The 24,842-nt window shown below is 55.2% G+C and overlaps 1 protein-coding gene across 1 annotated transcript in view; it reads right to left on the bottom strand.

Annotated features, from left to right (window-relative positions):
• ACOT11 (acyl-CoA thioesterase 11) overlaps nt 1-24,842 on the bottom strand; it is a 41,682-nt gene that overhangs the window by 1,050 nt on the left and 15,790 nt on the right. Inside the window, exons 2-15 of the mRNA XM_006768357.2 lie at nt 15,357-15,558; nt 14,126-14,195; nt 12,349-12,409; nt 11,290-11,388; nt 10,710-10,845; nt 8,547-8,703; nt 7,900-8,019; nt 6,455-6,599; nt 5,103-5,158; nt 4,259-4,325; nt 3,830-3,913; nt 3,035-3,168; nt 827-958; nt 141-267 (exon numbers count right to left, since the gene is read on the bottom strand). Of these exons, the coding sequence (XP_006768420.1) occupies nt 141-267; nt 827-958; nt 3,035-3,168; nt 3,830-3,913; nt 4,259-4,325; nt 5,103-5,158; nt 6,455-6,599; nt 7,900-8,019; nt 8,547-8,703; nt 10,710-10,845; nt 11,290-11,388; nt 12,349-12,409; nt 14,126-14,195; nt 15,357-15,558 (1,590 nt within the window). The remainder of the gene's footprint in view (nt 1-140; nt 268-826; nt 959-3,034; nt 3,169-3,829; nt 3,914-4,258; nt 4,326-5,102; nt 5,159-6,454; nt 6,600-7,899; nt 8,020-8,546; nt 8,704-10,709; nt 10,846-11,289; nt 11,389-12,348; nt 12,410-14,125; nt 14,196-15,356; nt 15,559-24,842) is intronic.

Below are 24,842 nucleotides of genomic sequence, written 5' to 3'. Positions count from 1 at the left end.
CCCCCCCCCCCCAGCTGGAAGAGCCCACTGTCGCGCAAGGGGTGGGGGCCCACGGCTGACAACTGTGAGCCGGGCAGTGCTGAGCTCCGTGCATGTGGGTTGGGGTGGCTCGGGTGGGGGAAGGGGTCACTTGGCCTCACCTTGGTCATCTGGTCCCCTTCGCGCCAGATGCAGAAGCCTGAGCAGAGGGTCTCCCCACGCCTGTACTCTGGCGTCTCGGGGTGGGTGGGCAGCGTAACTGACCGCAGTGCAATGACGTAGGGGTCCCTGGAGTGAAGGGAGGGGAGCACAGAAGAAGATGAGGGTTGTCTTGCCAGCCCGGGCTCTGGAACCCCCTCTGGCTCTGACCCAGCCTCTGGAGCTCCCCTGGGCACTGACACCAGAGTCTAAAGTCATGTAAACTCATAGAGGGCCCATGTCTGGCTCCGGGCCAGGCTGGAGAGGAGGCACCTGCACGTTAACAGCCCCGCATTTGCCAGGAGCCAGCGGGACTCACTGCAGATTTTCTGGGAAAGCCCCTGAGGAAGCAGTGTGGGCTTTGGGATTTGTCCGCTTCCTCTCTCTGTGCCTGTCCAGCAGAAGTGAGCCGTCTGTCGGGCATCCTCACCAGGGCTGTCAGAGGTGGCGGCCAAGGCGGCGCCTTGTGAGAAATGGCCTTGCCACCTCCGGGTCAGGGATTACCCTGCTTTAGAGGGAGCAACCAGAGGGGAGGGTGTTCCCTGTCCTCCATGGCAGCTCCGAAAAGCCAGGAGAAAGCAGAGAGCCGACTCTAGCTGCTGTCCCCTCCCTGCCCTGCCCACCTCCCACCCAGCAGGCAGGCACCCACCCGTGGTCGCAAGGCTTCCGCCGAGAGGCCAGGATCACGAAGTCCTGGGGCTTGGGGTCAGCGCCGAGGGTGGGGCTGATGACATGGTAGATGGCGTCGTCCTCATCCACCTGCTGCACTAGTTCCACGTTCCTGTGAGGAGCCCCAGACCACAGGGCCCAAGAGGGTCACACCAGCTCCTTGTAGGAAAGCAGGTCTGGCCTCCCTGAGCCAATGCTTGGGGACACTTCAGCCCCTACACACTCAGCAGGGCCCACAGGTGGGCAGAAAGGCCCAGCCAAGATGCATGCACGCACACACACGCACACAAATGCACCTGCACAGACACACCCCTGTGGGCATAGCTGCATGCTCAGACACATGGATAGACACCTACCGTGCACACACAGACCCATGCGTGTCTGGACAGTCTGTGCAGGTGCACGTGCTGACTCAGAGGTGTGCTGATTTCCTGGTTGTACGGAACATTTAGTGAGTGTCCACTGTGTGCTGGGCACTGCTCTAAGGGCTTCAGGTGTACCATGCATTTCAGCCCAGGTGGCAGGTACCCTTAGCAGCCCTTCTTCGTAGGGGAAACAACCTGTCCACAGCCACAGAGCTAATAGAGAAGTGGACCTGGAATGTGCCCAGGCCATCGGGTGCCAGGCCTGTGCCCCTCAGCCTGGGTACACTGTACCCATGTGCTGTACATACATGTAGGCTACCAGGGGTGGGGAACCTTTCTTCTGCCAAGGACCATGTGGATATTTATGACATCATTCACAAGCCACACAAAACTATCAACTTAAAAATTAGCCTGCTCTATTTGGTCAGACATTTCATTAACTCACCCCTAGTGCCTTGGCAGGGCCAGACCAAATAATTTTGTGGACCTTATACAGCCCACAGGCCCGATGTTCCCCACCCCTGGCTTATACCAACACATGCACACATACTCACACATATGCACGCACGCACACACACACACACACACACACATACGAGAACATCCACAGAGGTACACATGACCATGTCCAAACCTGTCACCTTCTCCCCTGCTCCTCTGCCCTCCACAGAGGCTCTCGGGAGCAGGGTGGGGAGAAGCAGCTTGGGGCTCTCTTTCCCCTGAAGCTACTTCCCCCAAATCCCATCAAACAGCAAGATCTGACCTGGCCTTCAAGGCCCACCCCAGCCCACTTCCTACCATACAGCCAGCTTCCCCAGTGCCCACCAGCAAATCACCTCTCAGGCTTCTCGAACGGCACTGCCCGCAGGCCTCGGGCCACCGAGACCAGGCTTTTTTTAAAGCAGCACCTCCCTTTTTGCAAAGAAATCTTAAGCAGAAAGCCCGTGTGTAAACAGCTGCAAGTGGACCTCAAGTGAGGACACATGGAGGTAGGAGGGAGAAGGCCAATTTATCAAAAGTCAGATGGCCTGCTCACTGGATTTCTAAGAGCACAGGTCCTCCTTGTGGACAGACTCGGAAATAGAGGCTCCTCGTAAGAAGCCAGTGGAGAAATGATCAAAGAGGCGCCCCCCAAAGCAGGGTGTTGGCATAACAGGCAATGATTTCACAGGCACTTGACAAAAACCACTTTCCATTTAACATTCATACTAAACACTGAAATCCTGGCTATTTATATCCATGCCCAGACGTAGAGCTAACACATGGTAAATTCAGCAAATTGGCCACTCTACTAGTTGGCCTGAATCGGGGAGGGGGTCCCAGCCAGACTTTCAGCCTTCCATCCCCCACCCCAAGCAGTATCTGGAACTCTCTTGGGAACAGAAAACTCCTGAGAACACAGGTTGAAAATCACTGATCTATCCCTGAGGGTAAAGCTAAGACTCACTGACTCACCTCTGAAGCACACATTTTAAGAGGAAGAAAACTAAGCCCAGGAATGAAATGGAAATGACTTGCCCAAGCTCACACAGCTAGTTGGACCAGAAACAGGACCAGGCCCTCAACTTCAATTCCAGGCTCAGTCCTTCTCTGAAGGCTCAGAATGACCCTGACCCTGACTCCCACCTAACACATGACTACAGTCCCCTACCCCCTCCACCTCCACCCCCACTGCACCCCCCACATCCCCCATACCCCAACCCCCATAAAGGCCAGCTGGGCTGAGCATAATAAGGAATAGCTCAGCCGAAGGACACCTGAGGACCCGCCCTCCCCACCAGGCCTGAGACGGGAACTGGCCCCACCTGGGCCCTGGCCCTCACCGGTAATGCTTGTCCCACTCAGGCCTCCGACGCAGGTCTGAGAGCAGCAGGAAGGCGTGGGCCGCATCCACATTCACCAACATCTCCATGTGGAAGGAGAGGTACTTGTCATCCTCCAGGGTGTACAGGCCGACCTGCGTGGGACAGAGGGTGGCCTCGTTCGTGTACCCCCTCCCCAGACTATGCTGGGACTGGGATGGGCTGACTGGGATGCTGGAGGCCAGGGCTGGGAGCTCAGCACTGCCTCTGACTTGCTGTGTGACTGCAATTAAGTGACCCAAGCTCTGTGAGCCTCAGTCACATCCCTATGAAAGTGGCTGTTGAGATCATTCAGCACAAGTGGACAGGAAGGTGTTTTAAGAAGCAGTGATTTGCCTGGCCAGCATGGCTCAGTGGTTGAGCTTCAACCTATGCTATATGTTTTTTAAATCCCCTCCTGCCCTGGCCGGTGTTTCTCAGTGGTCAGAGTGTCGTCTTGCAAACCAAAGGGCCTTGGGTTCAATTCCCAGTCAAGGGCACATATCTCAGTTGTGGGTTCCCTCCCTGGCCCCAGTCCTAGCACGTCCAGGAGGCAACCAATTAGTGTGTCTCTCTTACATCGATGTTTCTCTCTCTCCCTCATTCCTTCCACTCTCTCTCAATGAAAAAAATATCCTCGGGGTGAGGATTAACAAAAACAAAAAGCAAAAAGAGAAATGCCCTTCCGAGAGGAGTGAGTTGAGAGACTTTCTGTTGCTTGCAGCCTGCCACCTCTGGCTGATCAGAAGAGAATGGTGGGTGGGTGCGGTCAGCTACCTGGTTGATCTCCGAGGACAGCGCCCAGTTGTCCTTGGCCGCAAGCATCTTCAGGGAGGAGATGTTGTTGTAGCTCAGATACACCTGGACAGGGCACACAGAGAAACTTCGCCTTCTCCCCTCCCGCAGGCTAGGTGCCGAGGCCATGCTGGGGTCGGGGAGGAGCTGGGGTGGTGAAGGACGGTGGGCGCTGGACTTTGGGGAAGGAGGCTCAGGGCTGGCCAGACTCGACCAGCAACCCTGGACAAGCCACTCCTCCGCTCAGGGCCTCAGCTCCCTCCTGCCAAGCAGGGACATCAGGAGAGCCCTTTGCTAACTGTATGCATCTTGAGGCATTAGCATCCTGTCCCCTTCAGGCCTACCTCCAACCCCACTCTGACAGCGGGGACGGTGGGCCTGAGGACTCTCCCCTCAGAGCTGGGGCCTTACCTGGTTGCTAGGGTCCCAGGGCACAGAGAGAGGCATCTCCTCCTGCTTGCAGGACACAATGTACTTCCTGGGAGAGAGGAAAGGTGACAGCCTTGATCCCTCGGGAGCCCATCTCTTTGAACAGGCTTCACCGCATGCCAACTGTGTGCCAGGCCCTGTGCTCAGCCCAGAGGGCAGGAGAGACCACTGTCTGGCCAGGGAGACGAGATGGGCACACAGAACACGGCAGCGAGAACATACAAACTCAGTCAGAGGTAGGACAGGACGAGGGGAGGGGTGCCAGTGCTGGTGCCAGTGCCTAGTGAAGGCTCAGTGCCCCACACCCTGGCTGAGCTAAAGCGACTTCGCCACTATGCCTCGGTGTCCTCATCTGTGAAATGGGATCTGCAGTCACCCCTGCCTCAGAGGCTGATCACAAGAACAGCCTTGGCAAATAAATGCTCCATAAACACACACTTTTCTTACTAACAACAAATGATGATACGGTGCTTCCTTGAGCCATCGCTTCTCCTCTCTGGGCCTTTCTTTCTTCATCTGCCAAATGGACATCAGAGTCCATGGAAGGAACAAAAGATTTTAAATTGGCCAGACCCGGCCAGGTTCAAATTCTCACTCTGCCAATCACTCCTGTGTGCCCGTGGCCACAATTCCTCTGTTCTCAGTGTCCTCGCCTGTACAATGGGCCAGTCAGACATGGGATGTGGAATGAGGTGACACGGATGTAAAGGGCCCAGCTAGTGCCCAGCACAGGGGCCGCATCGAAGAAATGCAAGTCCCTGAGGCCGGGGAGCAGGTGGACAGCCCTGCACCCTGTGTCCCCTCCCACCACCCAGCCCCAACTTGCCTGTCCAGGCGGATCTTCCTCCTGGCACTGGCCTCTCGGTACCGCCGCTCACCGTCCTGGGGAGAGAAGCAGGGACAGACTATGGTACAGATGGGACAACAACGTGCCCCCCCATCCCTGTTACTGTCTGACCACCGCCCCCCCTCCCAAGGGCCCAAGGAGGTCCTGCAGCCCTGAGGTGTTCTGGCCCCACTGGGGCAGCCAGAGTCAAAGCAACCTGAACAGGAACACGCCAGGTCACTGAGCCCCAGCTTCCCCTCAAGCTCTCCGAGTGACCCTGGGAACCACTGCCCTCACCAGACCTCAGTTTCCTCCCCAGTAGAATGGGATCCCTAAGGGCACTTACAATGCTAATAAGAACCCATATTTATTGAGCACTTACTATGTGCCAGGCATTCATCTAAAGTGCTTTCCATGCAAAATTTCATTTAACCCTTACAGCAACCCTCTGAGGTTGGGACTAGTATAATCCCACTTTACAGAGGGGAAACTGAGGCACAGAGTGATTAGGGGACTTGCCCAAGGACACAGGAACAAGCACTGTCGGGCTCACTCAGAGCCTGACTCTTAACTTCTACTTCTAAGGTGTCCTCACTCGGGAGCATTAAACGGTAAAGGTCTGAAAGCATCTGGGGGCCTGTGCACCGCATCACCCATCTCCTAGGTTCCCACTCCTCCGCAGACCACCCAACCTTGACTGGCCAATACCCAGCTACGAGCAGGGAATGTCACAGCCAGGCTCAGCCTTGTGAGGCAGGCAGGACAGGGACCTTCCCAGGGAGAGCTCACTCCCTGATCCTCCAGAGCAAGCCAGGCCTAGCCCAGTGGAGGCACAAGGGAGCATGACTTGAAGGGACAGCCTTTGAACCCAGGCCCTGATTCTCCTTCCTGCCTCCTTGCTCTCCTGTCACCATCGTCATCACTGTCAGCACTTCCTGAGTGTCTGCAGGCCTGACCCAGGCACGGGGTCAATACCCCATAGACCCCACAGCCCCGTGAGGACTGGGCTGCAGGCGCACCGCTTTACGGGTGGGGACCCAGAGCTCACAGAGGCACCCACTAGAATGTAGCAGAGCTGGTTCCAACACACGTCGCCCCAAAGCCAGTGCTTTTCCAATGCTGTTAACACCCACGATGAGCCAGGCCCGCATGCACGGCCTGAATTCTTTCAGGCAGAACAAGGTTTCCACCTGGCACAAGGGGCATTTCCAGGGGCCACACCAGGGCACCCAGCAGACGGGCAAAGCGGGGCTTTTTGCTCTCGGGCCTATCAGGAGCTGGCAGGCACCCCCACCCTGGGCAGAGAGGGGAGAAGGGAGCTGGGGGGAGGGCAGGGTGCTGCACCCACTCACCCCAGGCTGGGGCCGAATCCAGGGCAGCATCTGGGGCTGGTCATTTGGGTCCAGGACCACAAAGGTCATGAAGGCGCTGTTGATGTGCCGCCGATGGGCCTCGGCCTCCTGGCGGTAGGCCTCCACGCACACGCCCACCTCCATGCTGAGGGCGAGGGAGGGCTGCTCTCATGCTGGACAGACCTTCCCACGGCCTTGCCCCTCCCAACACACATGCACACGCATGTGCAGGCACACACATGCACTCCTGCAGTTCCTCCTGGGTCAGAGCCCCTCTGGCAGGAAACCCAGAGCTGCTCCCTTTGGTCAGTGTCTGCAGAGCACCTACTGCGTGCTTGGCCCTATGCCAGTCACTGGGGACTCAGAAATGAATAAACCTGTCGGGTCCATGTTCTCATGGACTAATAGCTGGGGGTTGCAGCCACAAATATATACATATGATGATAGTATGTTATGAAACTATGTTATGGAAGAATACAGGCAAGGAGAGGGAGGTGCTGAGCCCAATTAGAAAAAGTGTTCATTATACACCCAATCGTCAGCACTTTATAACAGCTCAGTGACTGCTGTTTCTTTATATCTGACTGTCTTTAATAATTATAAACTAGCAGCCACTGCCATCCCCCTCAGTTAAGAAGGTCTTGACCCCATAATGTAGACATCATACAGATGGGACACTAAGACCTAGAACAGGGCAGTAAGTTGTCCAAAGTCACACAACAGTCAGGAGAGAATGTGGGCTAGAAACCAGGCCTCACGGCTTTCCCCCTGCATGGCAGCAGAATGTGTGCTGGTCAGGCTGTGAATAGTAATAATAATAGCAGCAGCAATGACTGACCTTCACTGAACAGTTCTGTGGCATTCTACTAGTAACAGGTCATTGAATCCTTAAAACTATAAGATAGTTGTGGTGAGCCCCATTTTACATGAACTGAGGCTCAGAGAGGTTGAATAACTTGCCCAAAGTCACACAGCTAGTAAGAGGTGAGCCAAACTTGAACCTAGCCAGCCTGGCTCCAGATCCTTTGCTTTTATCGACTACACTATATGATCTTTGGGATCACCAAAAAAGATATTTAAAATAAGCTTTCATGAGCGTAGATGTCAGGATTCATTTAAAAGGTAAGGGCTCTGGGGATAAGTTTCGTTTTAGGCAAAGGGTGGGAAAGTATGATGACAACAGTATACTGGCAAAAGGTGGCCCTGTGATCCACAGTGTGCAGGCCCGGAGGCAGGAGCCAGGGAGAGAGAGAGACAGAATGAACACGTGGTACTATCTGAGACAGCAGGAGACACAGGGCTGGGGGCGCCCAGAGCAGGGAACATCAGAGCTAAATCTTGATGAAGGTGAAAGGACTGAGCAGGTTTGCAATAGAGTCCGTTCTCAGGTCAGGAAGAGCCCTCAGCCCCCAGGGACCCCGATCCTGCCCATCCCAGCCCCTCACCTATGTTTGAAGGCGTTGTTCACAATGGCCTTGAGCACCAGGCGGTCCCCAACCTGGGAGGGTCCCCGGAAGTGAAACATCTCAATGGCCTTCAGCGTAGGGTGGGCACGACACAGCCGGCTAGAGGAGGCCAAGGGTTGGGGATAGGAGAAATGCCCCTAGTGCTTTAGCCACTGGCTTAAACCGGCCTCTACCCCTATCCCTATCCCCAGACCTAGCCAAAACCACGTGCACCACCTTCAGGCCCCTCCACTCCACTCAGTGACAGTTCTGCCCAGAATAACAGAACTGAGTCCCATTTCAGAGCTTCGAATACTGAGGTCTATGTGCATGGCTGGAGAGCAGCTGAGTCTCAGGTGACAGAAGAAAGCCTAGGGCAGGGCTTGGGGCAATCCAACCAAGCCCTTCCAACCTTTGTATCTTAGCACCTGCTGTCCCTACTACCTGGAAGTCCTCCCCTTACCCAAAGCTACTTGTCATTCAAAGCCCAGCTGAAGTGCTCTTCCTCCAGGAAGCCTTCCCGGACTATCCAGACTCTGACTTTTCTCTGAGATCTTACTGCACTCATAGGGCACTGCTGATATATTGTGGCTAAGGGACGGAGGGGAGACAGGAAGGGAGGCACAAGCACTACACTCTCCCCTCACCTGGCTGCAATGGTGGCCACATTCTCCATCCAGGCCATGATCTGGCCCCCGAAGGTATTGCCCTGGTGATTGGCGTGGGGAGGCAGGACCAGCTCCACACTCTCCACCCGCGTCTTCTCGGCCGGCACCACATGGCTGCAGTCTCTGCTCTCCAGATCTGACCAAGGAGGGGCAGAGGGAGGGAGAGGGGAGGTGAGAGGCTTTCCAAGGGCAGCCCAGGACCCCTCCACTGCCTCTCTGCCCCACCCACATTCTTCTATTTACTCAGCACCTAGTGTGCTGGACCTACACAAGGAATGGGGGGAAACTGGATGAGAGAGATGAGGCTGGCACCGAGCAAAGGGCAGAACACTAGCTTTGAAACAACACACACCTGGGTCTGCAACTCAGCTCCACCCCATACAGGCTGTATTTCCTTGGGCAAGTCAATGCCCCTTCTGAACCTCAATTTCCCATGTGTAAAGGGCAGATGTCAAACTCAACCGGAAAGGACAGTGAAGATGAAATGCGATCTCCGCTCTAGAGTGCCTGGCGCCAAACTCAGGAGGCACACTCTCAAGAAGGAGAGTTCTTCCTCCCGCTGCCTGGCATGCGCTGTCCCTCAGGGGCAATGGCATAAGGATAGCCTCAGTAGGGAAGGCCAGAGAGGTCAGGGAATCGGATGCTGACATGCCCACCCAACCCAAGGAAGCGCCATCTCCCAGGGAGAAAGACCTCACCGGGGAGGACCCATCAAATAGGCAACATTTTGCATGGCTTGCAGGCTGCTCAGATGCCACAGACACGGGTAGGGGAGGCTACAGGCCTGAGCCACGGTCTGGAGGCAGACAGTCACGGGGAGAATCAGGCCTTGGCTCAGCTGGAGCAGGGGGCAAGTAGGGGACAGCGCCAGATGAGGCTGAGTGGTCAGCCAAGGGCCTGGATGCCGGCTAGGGCATCTGGATTGACCCTTGGGCAGGAGGGATTTCCGAGGGCTGCAGTGGGATGGATGGCTCCAGAGGGCCTTGGCTACAGGAGGGAGAGCTTGACCTGCCCAGCCACAGCCCCGAGGCCCAGAGTAAATAGGGTGCATGGAATTCGAAGCACAGCCAGCTGCTTTCAGGGGGGGGCTGTGGGGGGGCTAATTCTGCCTGCACCCCTCCCCACGCTGGCAGCTGAACTATTTTCGACTTGTCCTAAAATCGCTTCCTTGAAGTTTCAAGGAAGGCTCCACATCCTAATGTTCTGGGGATCAGTGAGCAAATCCAAGGTCACCCTCTGACCCTTTGCCCAGACCATGCCCTCCACCAGGAGTCCCTTTCCTTATCTCCCCCTGACAAGCCCTGCCAGTCCACAGGATGTGTGAGGCCCTGGCACAGAACAAGCTGCAAGATGCACTTTAAGGGGGAAGAAGCGAGATACAGAACAGTATGTACTGTGTCTTCCCGTTTAGGTAAAAAAAAAGGGGGCAAAATTAGACACAGGGGGGATGTGCAGGGAATGCTTCTGGAAAGATGCCCAAAAATGAGGCACAGGAGGTGCCTCTGGACGGGACCTGGGTTCTGGGGTAGGCGGGTCCTATTTTTATCTCTAGCTCTAGATCTATGCCTACACCGATGCCTACATCTATATCTACCTACCAACCTACCTACCTATATGCTTTTTAAAAATCCTACAGTCATGCCCTACCCAGTTTGGCTCAGTGGATAGAGGTAGGCCTGCAGACTGAAGGGTCCTGGGTTCAATTCCTGTCAAGGGCACATGCCCGGGTTGCAGGCTCTGTCCCCAGTAGGGGGCATGCATTAGGCAGCTGATCAATGATTCCTTCTCATCATTGATATTTCTCTCTTTCTTCCCTCTCCCTTCCTCTCTGAAATCAATAAAAATATATTTTAAAAAAATCCTTGAGTCTTCAAGGCCAAGCTCAATACTACCTTCCCAATACCTTAAGTCCTAGAGACCCAAACACAGTTTGTGGCTAACAAAGCGTTTTCCTCTGGCTGCTGGGAGCTGGGCAAGAGGCACTTCCCTTTTCCCTGAAGGAGGCCTTGAGGCAAGAGGGCCAGCCAGGCCTGCGGCCACCAGCGGGTAGACATCCCAAGGAAATGCCTCTCCTCCCTCTGCCCAGTGGGGCCCAGGGCACAAGGGGGGCACCTGCTGCCCTCCCTGTCCCCAGCCACTCACCATACTGAATGGCGCAGTTGGCCAGGAGGTCCTTGATGGTGTCCGCGTAGACCAGCCGCATGCGTCGGCGCTCGGCGGCCACACTGTGCTCAGTCTTCTCCTCCTCCGTCCGTGGCGAGATCTGCTTCAGCTTCACCTGTGGGCAGGGGTGGGGTTCCCTGAAATAGTGCCAGGGCCTGTCCGCCCAGCTGCCGTCGCACACCAGGGGCTGCTGGATAGTTATAAGTCTTTGCCCCTCTTTGCCCACATTTTCCTGTCTCCATGGTGACTGATCCATCATCTTCATCCTCCAATAACCCTAGGCTCCCTTCTGGGGCAAAGGCACAGCGGGTGGGGGTAGGGGTCACTGCAGGGCATGGAAGAGGATGGTGAGACCTGAAGACTCCCCATGTGAGAAGCACAGCGAGAGGTGGGGAAAGGAGAGAGGGAGGGCACCTGGGGCCCAGTGGCAGTGGGGGATGGGCCTTCCTCTAGGGGCTATGATTCCCTGCCACACCCCACCTCCGCTCCCCTGCCACACCCCAGCCTCACCACCCTGGTCCAGGCCCATCGTGACTGGCAGCCAGGTGTGGCCACCTACCTTGGAGAGCTCACGGTGGGCCACAAAGGTGGCCAAGGCCTTGCACACGCTCCACTGCTTCTCAGAGCAAGTGTCCTCGGAGGCCACCTGGATGCCCACCTGGAGGGGAAGAGTAGGAGGAGGAGTGAGGAAGGAAGAAATAGAGCTCACAAACCTGAGGCCCACAACCTAGTGACATAGGAAGTCCCCCTCTGCTATTTCAGTATCACCCACCAAGTCTAGGAGGCTAGAGACCTGGGGTAGGTTCTGATTTTGCCCCTGGTTCCCTGGGAAACTTTAGACAAGTCACTTCCCTTCTCTGGGCCTCAGTTTCCTCATCTGTAAAGTGGGGATGACCAAACCCACCCTCAAAGGGCTATTGAGAGGATTAACATGAGACTGTGTAAGTAAAGTGCTGGCTAAATTGAAAGGGTAGACATGTGAGGGTGCCCAGGGACCCTCTGCATTTATGGGGTACCGCTATCCCAGCCTCAGTCATCCCTCAGCAACCACTGGGTGGAAGTTGTCTCCATCCTACGTCCATTGGTGGCAAATAGAGTCTCTCCCCCAGAGCTCACAGAGCCCTGTGCATCACCACGAGTCCTTCAACAACCCTGAGGCACAGAAATCATGCTCCCACTTTACAGATGGGAAGACAGAGTCTATGGCAGGTAAGCTACAGGACTGAAGTCCAGTGCTATCCCAGCTCCAGCCCCACTGCCTCCAGGTGGCTGTCATCCTCAAATTTGCACAGCCACCAGGCTGCTGAAGACAGGGTCTGAGTCTCAGAGTGAAGACCCAGGAGGCCAGAAGTTAAGTCCCACATTGGGATCTATGTGGCTTGGTGACCTGGGGCAAATCCCTTCCCCTCCCTGGGCCTCAGTTTTCCCTCCTGTGTTATGGGGTGTTGAACTGGAAGATCCTTAGGCTCTGCCCAGCCCTGCCAGCTGGTCTAGATCTCTGCCGCCTCAAGCAGGGCTTTGCGAGTGTGAGTATGCCTGGGCTGGGGGTGGAGATGGAGAGGAGGCAGAAAGCCCACCCAGCACCCACGCATCCCCAAGCAGCACCTGCCCCACACACCTCCATGCTGGTGTTGAAGGCCCGGTTCACCTTGGCCTTGATATTCACCACTTGTCCAACTCTGGGAGAGAAAAGCTGGAGGTGAGCCTTTCAGAGGGGTCAGAGGGAGGGAGCAGGGGCCCCGGACACTTGGGGAGCCTCTACTGTGGGGAGCTGTTAGGAGAATGTCACTTTACAGCGCGTATTCACATATGGATGTCACCCAAGTCCTCAAAGCAAGATAGTGCTAGCACCCCTTTCCCAGGAAGCTGAGAGAGGTGGGATGATTGCATTTATCTGCCCCCCTCCCCCGCTCCCCCTTGTCCAGTGAAGGCTCGAGCTTCTTTTTGCTCCTGTTGACCGGTCCCCTCTCCAGGGAGCCCTCCCTGCACCCTGTCTCTCTGTAAGGTCCACCTTCCTAACACTTCTTCCCGCAGGTCGACCTCTGTCTCCCCCACAACCCATAAGCTCCACTGGGGCAAGGCTTGGCACAGGGCACCGGGCAGCTCCTCCACAAGTAGTGGCCTACTAAATGAATACGGTCCGCATTTATTGCATCCGTATCGGTTCATCAATTGTGACAAAGGTACCCCCACATGAATGTAAAATGTTAATGGAGGAACTGGATGTGGGGTATATGGGGACTCTCTGTACTATCTACAGCCATAGTTTACATCAAAAACTAATCTACAATCGGCCTCCCTGCAGTCTGGGAGCTACTGGGCACTGGGACCTTTTGTACCACAAACCCAGCATGGGCCCCGGCCCAGAAAAGTGCCAGTAGTGATGAATGACTGAACAATGAATATAGCAACTGGCCGAACTTCTTCCTTAACCACAGCACTCTGGGTGTCAAGGAAGCCCTGAGAAAGCCCTTGGCACTCGATGTCCTAGGCCCGTGGTAGGCAAACTGCGGCTCGTGAGCCACATGCGGCTCTTGGGTCCCTTGAGTGTGGCTCTTCCTAAGCCTTAGAAGTACCTTAATTAAGTTAATAACAATGTACCTACCTATATAGTTTAAGTTTAAAAAATTTGGCTCTCAAAAGAAATTTCAATCGTTGTACTGTTGATATTTGGCTCTGTTGACTAATGAGTTTGCCGACCACTGTCCTAGGCGATGGCGGAGAGTTCAGGAGCAGGCCCACAGGCCAGAGCACTGTGCACAGTCCCTACAGCCTGGCCTGAGCTGGGGGCCTGGTATGGCCCTTGGGTCCCAGCAAAGCTCTGCAGAGACAACGCCCAACACAGTGTAATGAAGACTTTCTAACCAGTACAGCTCACTGTGAGGTAGTGAGTGCCTCGTCTCTGGAGGTATGTGAGCAGAGACTGAATGACCCAAGATTCTGGCTCAGGCTTTGCCAAGGTACCTTATCTAGGGACCCTCCACCAACCAGCAACCCATGACCCACAGAGAATGTTCAAGTTCCAAAAGGCATTCACTGATTAAGTCTAATCCCTCCCATCTGCAGATAAGGAAACTGAGGCCCAGAGAAAATGTCTGACTTCCCCAAAGTCGCATCGCACCCCATGGTGTTGCCTGGGCAACATCCAACTCCAAACTTGAAGCAACTTCCTTGGCTCCACACTGGCTGAGGGCACCCACCCCACGGCAACTAGCAGCAAGCCAGCTCCCAGCCCAGCGCTGTCCAGAGACCCTGCAGACGGGTCACTGCTTCTGAGGGGCTTCCCCCACTCCACCTGCCAAGGCTGACAGGTTCCAGGCTGGAGAGGCAGGGGAGGGGTCCCCAGGCCTTGGTGGGGAGCCCAGAAGGACCTAGCGGCAGCTGGGGCCACTCACCTAATGGTGTGTTCAAAATAGATGTCATCCATGGAGGCCGTGACGCAGGGACAGCCAGCATGCCTCTCCGCTGGCACCGGGAGAAGAAAGCCGTGCGTTAGCCGCCTCCCATCTTACGCAGGCCTCTGATCAAATGTCAGACCTCTGAGCTAAGGCCGTGCCTCCTCACCCACAGCCTTCTTTATTTTTCCTCAAGGTTGCCGCCCCCTGCTTCATATATCGGACTTTTGTCTGTCTAGTATCTCTCTTCTGTTCAACTGCAAGTTACTTGAGGGCAAGGATTTTTGCCTGCCTAGCTCATAGGCGTATCCTAGTCCCAGAAGAGTGTCTGGCACTCAACAAGCAGCTATTGAATAAACGAATGGTCACACCATGCTATGCTAGCTCCCGGCCTTGTAAAGTGGCCTCAGGTCTGCCCAGTCTACTTCATGCATCTTTGTTTGCTGAGTCTTTCCTTCAGGACCCTGCTCACTGCCTTAGTCCCTCTAGAACAGTGGTTCTCAACCTGTGGGTTGAGACCCCTTTGGGGGTCAAACGACCCTTTCACAGGGGTCACCTAAGACCATCAGAAAACACATATATAATTACATATTGTTTTGTGATTAATCACTATGCTTTAATTATGTTCAATTTGTAACAATGAGATTGGGGGTCACCACAACATGAGGAACTGTATTAAAGGGTCGCAGTATTAGGAAGGTTGAGAACCACTGCTCTAGAGTCTCTTCTCTGTCCCAGGGCTGGGTCACGGCCTCTGGTCTGTTCTCCCTCCCTTTCTCAGTCCCCACAAAACAGTGCTGGGGCAGTTGGGTCACCTGTCTGCACCCCCCTCCCCCCCACACCACCACCACCCATCAGACTGTGAGCTCCCTGTGGGTTGGAGAATACTGGGACATCAAAGGAATGACGTGAAGTCAATTCAACTCCTCAGCTTAATGTAGAGAGCCCTTTAAGGCAGACAGCACGGTGCTTGCTCACAGCACTCCTGAGCCAGCCCTGGAGCAGCTGCATTGAAGGCAGTGCTGTGTTGGAGCAGGGACCTAAGGGCACTCAGAACTGGGACCTCTGGGGAGAGGGTGGGCCAGAGCTGAGCATCAGGAAATTGGAGGGCATTGCAGGCAGGCTGGCTGGGATGAGGGACGAGTGTGGCACTCAGGGAACAGCGACGTCTCAGCATAACTGAGGCCTCTCCCCCGGGGTGGGCCAGGGGGTGGGAGGATGGCAGTCTCACCGGACAGGCAGGCCGTGGTGTCAATCCACTTGAGCAGCTGCCCGACACTCAGCTCGCCACGCTGATTGGTGTGGCAGGGCAGCACCAGCTGGCTCATCTGCACCTCGGTGGGGTTCCGGTACTCCTCGCCATCTGCCATGGTTTTCTCTGTGCGGGAGGTTGACTTCCGGGACTGACGGCCCGAGAACACGGAGGCGATGCCCTGGGGAACAGGTGGCACCAGAGAGGTCAGCTCACTGCAGGGGCCCCTGAGTCTGCCTGTCCCTGAGACCTGAGGGCTGGAGGGAGAGGAGAGAGCGCCCCAGGGCCACCTCCCTCCAGACCCCAACTCCAAGAGTGGTCACCGCCCTCCAGCCCAGAGCTCAGACCCAGGATGTCACTGAGGCTCAGGTTCCTTTTAGCCAACATCTCCATGTTAACATGGCCTGGGACCCGAGGGACGGGGAGGGGAGAGAGGAATCGTGCAGAGAACTCAGTCCTCCGAGCTTCAGCTTGTGGTTCTGCTTTTTGAAGTTTTGCTTCTGATTGACCTTCATGCCCGAAAGATGTCCCCTCTCTGTGCAGAGGCCCCGAGAGCCCCTCGCAGACAAGCCTGGGGATTTGTTCCCAATGAAGTGTTTCAAGAAGCAGGTCCTATTTCATCCCCCAAAGGCCCCTTCCCCGGGCTTCTTGCTCTGCAGTTGACACCTCTGCTGGATGCTCATTTGTCTTTAGCACTTAGCTCTCCTGGCCGGGAGGGCTCTGGGCAGTGCCTGAGCAGCTGTGTGATCCAGGCAGCTGCCAGCTGGAGAACCAGCTGAAAAAATCCTCAAACTCATTAATTAGAGGTGGAGTTTCTGCCCAGGGCCCAGCTTTTCTTAGTCCCCGGGCAGAAGAGGTGGCCAGTGCAGTCCCTTGGATGGGGTGGAACGGAGGAGGTGGAGTCGACCCGCCATCCCTTCTCTCCCTAATCGGACTGTGAACAAGAGCCGGGCACACCTGCATGTGTGAGAAAACTGACAGGAGGGGCAGGAGGAGTTCCAGTTCTCATGGCCAATGCCAACTGCGGGGTAACAGCTGACGCCAACATATACATAGCACTTATTAGACATCAAGCACTCTTCTAAGCACGTCCTGTGTGCTAATTAAAGTGTACCCCCACAACAAACCTCTGAGGGAGATTCAAGATTATCCTCACTTCACAGTTGGGGAAACTGAGGCCCAAGTAATTGGCAAAGCTTAGCTGTGACCCCAGTGGTCTGGCTGCAGTCTAAGGCCCCACCCATCACACTGCACTCCCTGCAGGGGCTCCTGGGCCCAGATGAGAAGGAAGCCAGAACTCTGGGCCTGGATTCAGCAGCAAAGAGTGACACGACCCGAGGCTGACCCTGCCACTGCTCAGATGGGGGCAGCGACATCTCAGGGCAGCGATGGCCCTCATGCGGGGGGAGTGCCCCCCATGAGGCTGGATAGCTAATTCACTACATTCAAAACACACCGATGTGACTGATTCAAGGTCGCTGACTCGTAAATGGAACATCTGGGATTTGAACAGGGCCCGTCTAAACCAAAACAGCTTGTAGGTCCCCAGAGCGGCCCTGGGTACCACATACAGTGCTGGGCACCGAGGGGAGAGAGAGGAGGGCAGCCGATCCAGGAGCTCTCAGTGCGGGTGGAAGCCTTCGAGGTGCCAGGCTGCCAGGCTTGCAGAATCTTGCAGGCATCTCACAGGCCTTGTGGTCTAAGCAGGGCTATCACCATGGTAACCACTGCCAAGGCATTTCCAGCCTAGTGTGCACTGGGGGCCTGCATGGATGTGGATGCGGGTGGCTGCCTTTCTGGGTGTGGGAGACGGGAGAGGGAGGAAGTAGGCAGACTGTTCACCTACTCTTCCCAACCCCCTCCCTCAGCCAGGGGTCCTGGCCAGAACATTCCAGCAAGAAGCCTGGAGAGAGCTAGGGAAATGGAGGGGAAGGGGGGGGTGAGATGCACAGGGTAAGCGGGAAGAAGGGGGGCAGACGCGTGGGTTTCTGAGCGGTCCGGGCATGCACACACAATGTCCCAGCTTCACAAGCCTATTCTCACACCCACCGTCTCCCTGGATCCTCACAAGGAAGGCAGACCCCATTTTTACAGCAGAGGAAAGTGAGGATGGGAAAGACCTAGACCAGGACACCTGAGTTCTAATCTTCTCTCTGCTTCTCGCCTGGTCAATCTCCACCCCCACCAGCCTCCTATTTCCTGTTCTATGTAAAGGAGTCCCTACCTTCCCAATGGACTCTCCAGGCCCAAAGGCAGGATCTTTGCCCCATTCATTCATTCATTCACCGAGCATCTCCTTTCTCTGCACTAGGCCCTGGGCCAAACACTGAGAATGCAAAGGTAAGCCGGGCCAATCCCTTTGAGAAGCTCTGCTCTAGTGCTCGTGTCTAGAAGGGCCTGGCACACAGTAGGACCTCATCAAAGGTTTGTGGAGGGACAAGCAGAGACAGACTGGAGTTTAACTATATATATATTGATTTCAGAGAGGAAAGGAGAGGGAGACTGAGATAGAAACATCAATGAGGAGAATCATTGATCGGCTGTCTCTTGCACGCCCCCTACTGGGGATTGAACCCACAACCCAGGCATGTGCCCTTGACTGGAATCAAACTTGGGACTCCTCAGTCTGCAGGCCAACTCTTTACCCACTGAGCCAAACCAGCTAGCGCCGGACGAGTTTAAATCCTAGCCCTGTCCCTCAGGTGCTATGTGATCCTGAGCAAGCCCTCCTCCTGAGCCTCACCTCTCACTCACGAGGTGGGCGGGGGCAGTGGGAGATTACCAACCCCCAAGGTATTCCCGGCCCTGGTTCCAGGATTCTGGGGTTTAACCCTGCAGGGCTCTGGCATGCTGAGCTGAGATTTCCAGTGAGGAAGGTAAGGAGCCCTGTGACCTGTCAGACAGGAAATACTGAGCTCCTCCCAGCAGGGCTGAGCTCCACCTCCCCACCCCTGCAGGCTGTGGGACAAGCCCCACTATGGCTACCTCCCCGCTCCCCTCAGAGAGAGGCGTGCAGAGCCCTGGTCCATGGCACCAGCAAAGGGGACAGAGCAGCAGTGGCCCAGGACATGGCCTCTCAGACTCCAACTCCTTCCTTGGCTCTAAGACAGCCTGCCCACGTCAGGCCCGGCCAGACCAGGCCTCCTTCTTGTCCCAGGGTGGGCGGGCAGCCAGCCAGGGTGCAGGAGGCTTGGCCAATGGGGCTCTCGAGCTGGGACACTCCTCCCAGGGCCAGTCACAGAGAGCACGGAGGCCCTGGATGGAGCAGGTCCTGGGGCGGCCAGGCTGGCTGAGCCAAGACAGCTGACAGGGAGGGCAGAGCCCACTCCACAGATGGGGTCATGGGGTCAGAGACGTGCCCTCTCAGAAGGCAGCCGTGCCAGGCTCTGGCCCCACACACAGCAGGACCGGCCAGGTTTGATACTGCCAGACTAGGCCTCAGCTGGCTACACCAGGGTCCTGTGTCCCTCCTCCTGGGCCATCCATGTCACAGACCTGCTGGTCAGAGCAGGAGAGGCCCCTCGTCCAATCCCTTCATTGATGGGGACACTGAGGCACAGGGAAAGGCTGGTCCGGGGCCACACAGCTGGGGAGCCAGCAAGAGCCCTCCTGGGGTGCACAGGGGCTCCTTCAAGGCAGTTCGACCGCAGCCCCACGCTCACACACCTGACCTGGATTTCCTCCCTCCCCCACTGAGCCAAGTAACGGGGATCCAACCCCAGAAGCTCTCAGCCTGCCCCACCACCCTCGGGCGTGGGGCCCCGCACTGGGGCTTGCTAGATGTTTCCAGAGCCTGTTCACAGGCCTCCCGTCTCCACCTCCTTCTGGCCCCCAGCACCTGCCCTCCCAGAGCCACCACAGCAGGTTCCTCAGAGCACCACCCTCATCCTCCTCCATCCTCTGCCCTGCGGGGCTGCTCCCGCCCAGGTTCCCTCTATCTGCCCTATCTCCCAGGCGAGTCCTTCCTCCTCCTTCTTCAAGTTCCCCCATCCCTGCCTCTTCCCCAGGGAGTTAGGTCCTCCCAGCCCCCACAGCCTCGCTTGCCTCCATCACAGTGAAGCTGTGCAGTCACTATATTCCTAGACGCTTCTCCCGCCAGACAGTCATTCCCGCCAGACAGGGACAGATTCAGCCTCACAGAGCAGGTGCCGAATAGACACCTATGGGAGAGGCTGGTGACAGGGGCTGAGACTTGAGGACAGGAAGGTCGCAGGTGCAGAGAGGACGTGCAAGCAGGAACAGTGGTGCCTCGGGTGATGGGAACTGCGTGGCAAAGGAAAGCCTGGGGTCAAGTACTAGGTATTTGTGTGGGTAGAGACAGAGGGAAAGGGGCCAGGGAGTCCCTACAGCGACTGCCCAGAAAAGGCGACAGCCAGCAGAGAGCTCTTAGTGCTGCAGGGACTGCAGAGGAGAAAGCTCAGTGCTGCAGGGACAGCAGAGGAGAGAGGAGAGAGCTTGGTGCTGCAGGAACCAGCAGGAACAGCAGGCCAGGGCAGGGGAGGCCTTGAAGCTGACCTGGCCAGGGTTCAAATCTGGTTCCACAAGGAACTTGTATGACCTCAGGGCAAGCTGCTCTGTGGGCCTTAGTTTCATCTGTAAAAAATGGGGTAATTGTGCCTACCTCCAGGGGTCATCCTAAGGATGAAACTAAATGAGATCAGGGGTTTAAAGTTCCTCGGACATGTCGGCCATATGGCTAGCATTCGTTGAACATGTACTGTCAGTATTTAAAGCTGAGGTCGGACTTCCTACAGAAACATAGCTGGGAAAGGCCCAAATATAATCCACACTGGACTTTGTGCAGCCTTTTCTCACCTCTGTGCTGACCAGAACTTCATGGGGCAAGACTGTTAATGGGCAAGATTATTAGCCCGTCTGTGAGGTTCTGTGAGAATTCAAACAGCCACTGATGTTGGAGCCTGGACTCAAGCCCAGGGTGAGACTGAGAGTCCCTGTTCCTCCCACTCTCCCTCCCTCCTGCTAGGCATGGGGCTACAATGCAGGTTTGAGGGGGCAGCGAGAAGCAGACTTTGACCCGCGCCCTCAGAGCCGGGGGCGGCCCCATGAAAGGCCTGGCTGTCTGAGTGAGACCACTCTGAGCTGTCCGAAGGAGCTGCCCCGTCCCCAAGGGGTGGCTCCGCCTCTCAGAGACCAGGTTGGCCTCTGGTGGATTCCCCCCAGCAAGGCAGGCACATTTGTCAACATCCTAAATCCCCCTTCGGGGTCCCTACCTCTCTCCCAAAAAGGCTCTGAGGCAGCCTGCACACACAGGACACAGTGCACTGGGAGCCGAGATGCAAACAGAGCTAAGAAACCAAATAAGGGAGACGCAATCATGTTAGGAATCCAGCTGCACAAATGTACTGCCATAGAGAATTGCATTTGGCCTTGAGAGTCCCAGCAGACAAAGCAAAAACAGATAGCAGTGGATTCCAAACTCGGGTGAAAAGAGGGAGCAGCCATCCATGAAGCCAGCCTGAGGGCTGCGGGGGCACCAGTGGGCTGCTCCAGGCTTCTAGTTCTCATATAATATCAGATCAGATCTTCATTCTAGAAGATAAACAATGGTCCCCAGTGCCCTACACAAACATCCTCATTTTACTTCTAGCTACAGGGTGAATTGGCATTTGACACTTTTCAAAATTTGGGGGTGAAAAAGGTAGAGAAAAGCAGTAATTTTCATTATGACCTCCTATATGCTATGCATTTGGTTAACATTTATTGCAGTGATGGCGAACCTATGACACGCATGTCAGAGGTGATACGCGAACTCATTTTTTTTGGTTGATTTTTCCTTGTTAAATGGCATTTAAATATATACAATAAATATCAAAAATGTAAGTCTTTGTTTTACTACGGTTGCAAATATCAAAAAATTTCTATATGTGACACAGCACCAGAGTTAAGTTAGGGTTTTTCAAAATGCTGGCACGCCGAGCTCAAAAGGTTCGCCATCACTGATTTATTGAATACCTAGAATATATTAAGTTCTATGCTAAGAGCTTTCAGATGTATTATCTCATATCTACCCTGTGAGGCATTGTTACTCTACCCATTGCACTGATGAGCAAACCAAGGCTGATAGAGAAGCAGGTACATTGCTTCTGAGCACTTGGGAAATGATAGAATTTAAGACACTCCCAGACCCACCAGCCATAGTCCACATTTACATCTCTGTAGCACTTCCATAGGCCCTAGAGATGGGGAAGACAGAAGGAATTCTTCCCATCTGAGCCTCAGAGGGGAGCAAACTACCCCAGTCAACGGCCAAAGAGAAAACAGAGGCCATGGCCCCGAGTCCCTGTCCAGAGCCCAGAGTCTGATACAGACGATCAGGCGGTGGGCTCCCCTTCTGACCTCCAGTCCTTGGGGGAAACTGCTTTATAGGGAAGGAGGTTTACTTTGGAGTGACAGAAATGTTTTGGGACTGGATAGAGGTGATGGTTGTACAAGAAGATGAATGTACTAAATGTCACTGAATTATACACTTTAAAATGGGTCATTGTGCCCTGGCAGGGTGGCTCAGTTGGTTAGAGCATTGTCCCATATGCCAAAAGGTTTCGGGTTTGATTCCCAGTCAGGGCACATGCCTAGGTTGTGGGTTCAATCCCTGGTTGGGACACATACAGGAGTGAACCAATTGATGTTTCTCCCTATCTCTCGATAGATAGATAGATAGATAGATAGATAGATAGATAGATAGATAGATGGATGATAGATAGGAGATACATGTGTGTGTGTGTGTGTGTGTGTGTGTGTGTGTACACACACGTATGTATCTCCTCGGATGAGGATAAAATAAATAAATAAAATGGGTAATTACATGTTATATTTCACCTTGAAAAAGATGTTTAATTGTTCAGAAAAACATTTTAGATAAGTATCAGGTAAGCCTCCTAAATGAAATTAAATGTAAAATGCCAATTACATTAGCAAAAAATGATGTTGGAAGCAGACTGTTTAGCATGGTACCTGGCACATAGTAAAAATGGTGGGCAGCTTTTATTATTAGCTCTCTAGGCCTCAGTTTCCTCATCTGCCAAATGGTGCATTTACCTACAGTCTCCAAGACTTGGCTTCCAGGAAGAAGCCCTCACAGACAGCCCGCCACATCTCCTGCTCACACCATGTGCCCCCAGCCTCCCCGGCTCTGTCATTTCCACACACTCATCATGCCACTGCCCACCACAGAGCCTGTGCCGTGCCATGCCCTCTGCTAGAGCACTCTTCCCTCTCCTCTCCATTTCTGCAGAGCCTACTCACCCCTCAGCTCCATTCTCTCTCCCCTCATCCTCAGGCTCCTGGCACCTGTACCTCGCCTCTTAAATGCTCTTCCTGTAATGAATGACAGCGTTTATTTAATGGCCGCATTTGGTTGGCACTGGACCAGATCGGCCAAGCAAGAGCCTTCTCCTTCTACTCCTGGTCCCCACAGAGCCTGGCCCGTTGAGGAACAAATGAATGAGTTTGCTCAGTGGGTCCCCGATTCCCACTAGTGTCTCCCCACGAAGGCAGGGAGAACACAGGCCATGAGGTCAGGCGAGGTTCCCCACTGCAGATCCATCTCTTCTCCCTGCCCCTTCACCCCATTCTAGAACAGCCTGAGCATCACCTGCCTGCCTCCACCCCCAGGGTAAAAATAACCTTGTCTGAAATCTGACACCCACCCTCACCTGTCCTCAGGAGAACTCCCCCTGCCCCACAAAGAGCCTGCAGGGGGCAGCGGGGGCCGAGGGGGCATTTCCTGAATGCTTTTCCATTCCTGCCCCATCTGACCCAGGGACACATACTGAAGGGGTTGTCACTGGCGAGGTACACGGGGGACCCAAGCCCAGAGAAGTCCAAAGCCCTGTCCAAGGTCCCCCAGTTCTGAACCACAGAACCAGGCTCAAGCTTAAGTGCAGGCCTGTTGCCTCCACCTACCCTGCAGCCCCTTTCTCCACCGTGAGAGTGAGGAGGGTGTCGGAGGTCGATTACAACGGCCTGCTCGTATGCCTAGGGAAACTGAGGCACTGGAGGCTCTGTCCAAGGTTACTGAGAAGCTCAGGAGAGCTTACCCACCCCATCTCCTCCACGAGCACTGTGAGGACCTGGGAGAGGCACGCTAATGAAGGGAGTGCCCGTGTTAGGGAGCACTGAGGGGCTGGAGAGGATAGAGCAGTGGGCTGGACAGGGCCTTGTCTTTCCTAAACCACGCGAGACTCCAGTAGCCCTCGCTTCTCAGCTTTGGGAAAATGAAAATGTGGCGGAGGAGGCACCATGGGACCGGGGGTTCCAGAGCCAGGTAGGCTGCACGGGAGCCCAGACCTACCCTCAGAAACACGGGGGCACAGGTGACTTGCTTCGCCCCTCCACCCCCCTTCCATCCAGTGATTCATATGTTCCCCAGGTAAGCACCCCCCACAGGCCAGTTTCCTCGTCTGTACAATGAGATCATAGGTACTCTGTCCAGAGTGCAAAGAGAGGGGGCATATGGAAAGTGCTTGTCCACAGGGACAAGCCTGAGTGGGAGAGCTGGGGTTGCCTAGGGGGTGCTGTTACACTGAGGGGAGGCAGGAGCCTGTGGGAGTGTGTGCGGAGACTGCAGGGAGAGGGACTGGCCTGTGGGGCAGGGGGTTCAATTAACCTCAGCCAACATCCTCACGGCCTCTTCTCTGTATTGCTTGGGTGCTGTCCCAGCGGTATGCCCCGTAACTAACGATCAATGGGACATGAGCAAGTTCTTTCATGTCTCCGGCCCCAGCTTCCTCATTTATAAAATCGAAAGGGTGGGTGTGTAGGTGAGATTGAGAACAATCGCTCTCCCTTGCTTAAATATGTGCCAGGCACTGTGCTAAGCATTTTCTATGCATTATCTCATTCAATCTCCACACGGTCCTACTAGTTGAATGCTGTTAGTATTCCCATTTTATAGATGGGAAAACAGAGGCTCAGAAAGGGAAAGTAACTTACACACACACACAATCACAAAGTCAGCAAAGGGCAGAGATGGGACTTGAACCAAGTCTGTTTAACCCAAAGGCTGAGGCTGCTTGGCCACTTTGCCATAAATCACTGCTCTCTCATTTGATGGGCAAGGTAGTTACTTCATCATCCCAGGCACTGGGCCAGGCACAGCCCTTCCTCACCCCACAGGCCCGGCCGGGACCCACACCGGGATTCTCCCCTCCCTGCCCACCCCCACGTGCTCCGCTATCAGTACCTCCTCCCAGCACAGTCCAGAGGCAAGGCACTGGTCCTGCTGGATGCTCAGGTGCCAGCGCCTGCGAGGTCCTCCCCGTAGACAGCCAGGGCTGCTGCTGGACACCGCCTCTGGGTCACCATGGCAACAGGTGGCCAGGTGATGGGTCAGGCCCGGCCATCCTGACAACAACCCTGTTTAACCTGGAAGCTGGGCACACCAGCTACAGGTACCATGAATCCCCTCCAGGAGGGCAAGGGAGAGGGAGAGAGACAAGAAGAGGG

This window comes from Myotis davidii, unplaced genomic scaffold (genome assembly GCF_000327345.1).
Source record: "Myotis davidii unplaced genomic scaffold, ASM32734v1 scaffold79, whole genome shotgun sequence".
NCBI classification, from domain to species: domain Eukaryota; kingdom Metazoa; phylum Chordata; class Mammalia; order Chiroptera; family Vespertilionidae; genus Myotis; species Myotis davidii.
This window is presented reverse-complemented; position numbering and strand designations above follow the sequence as displayed.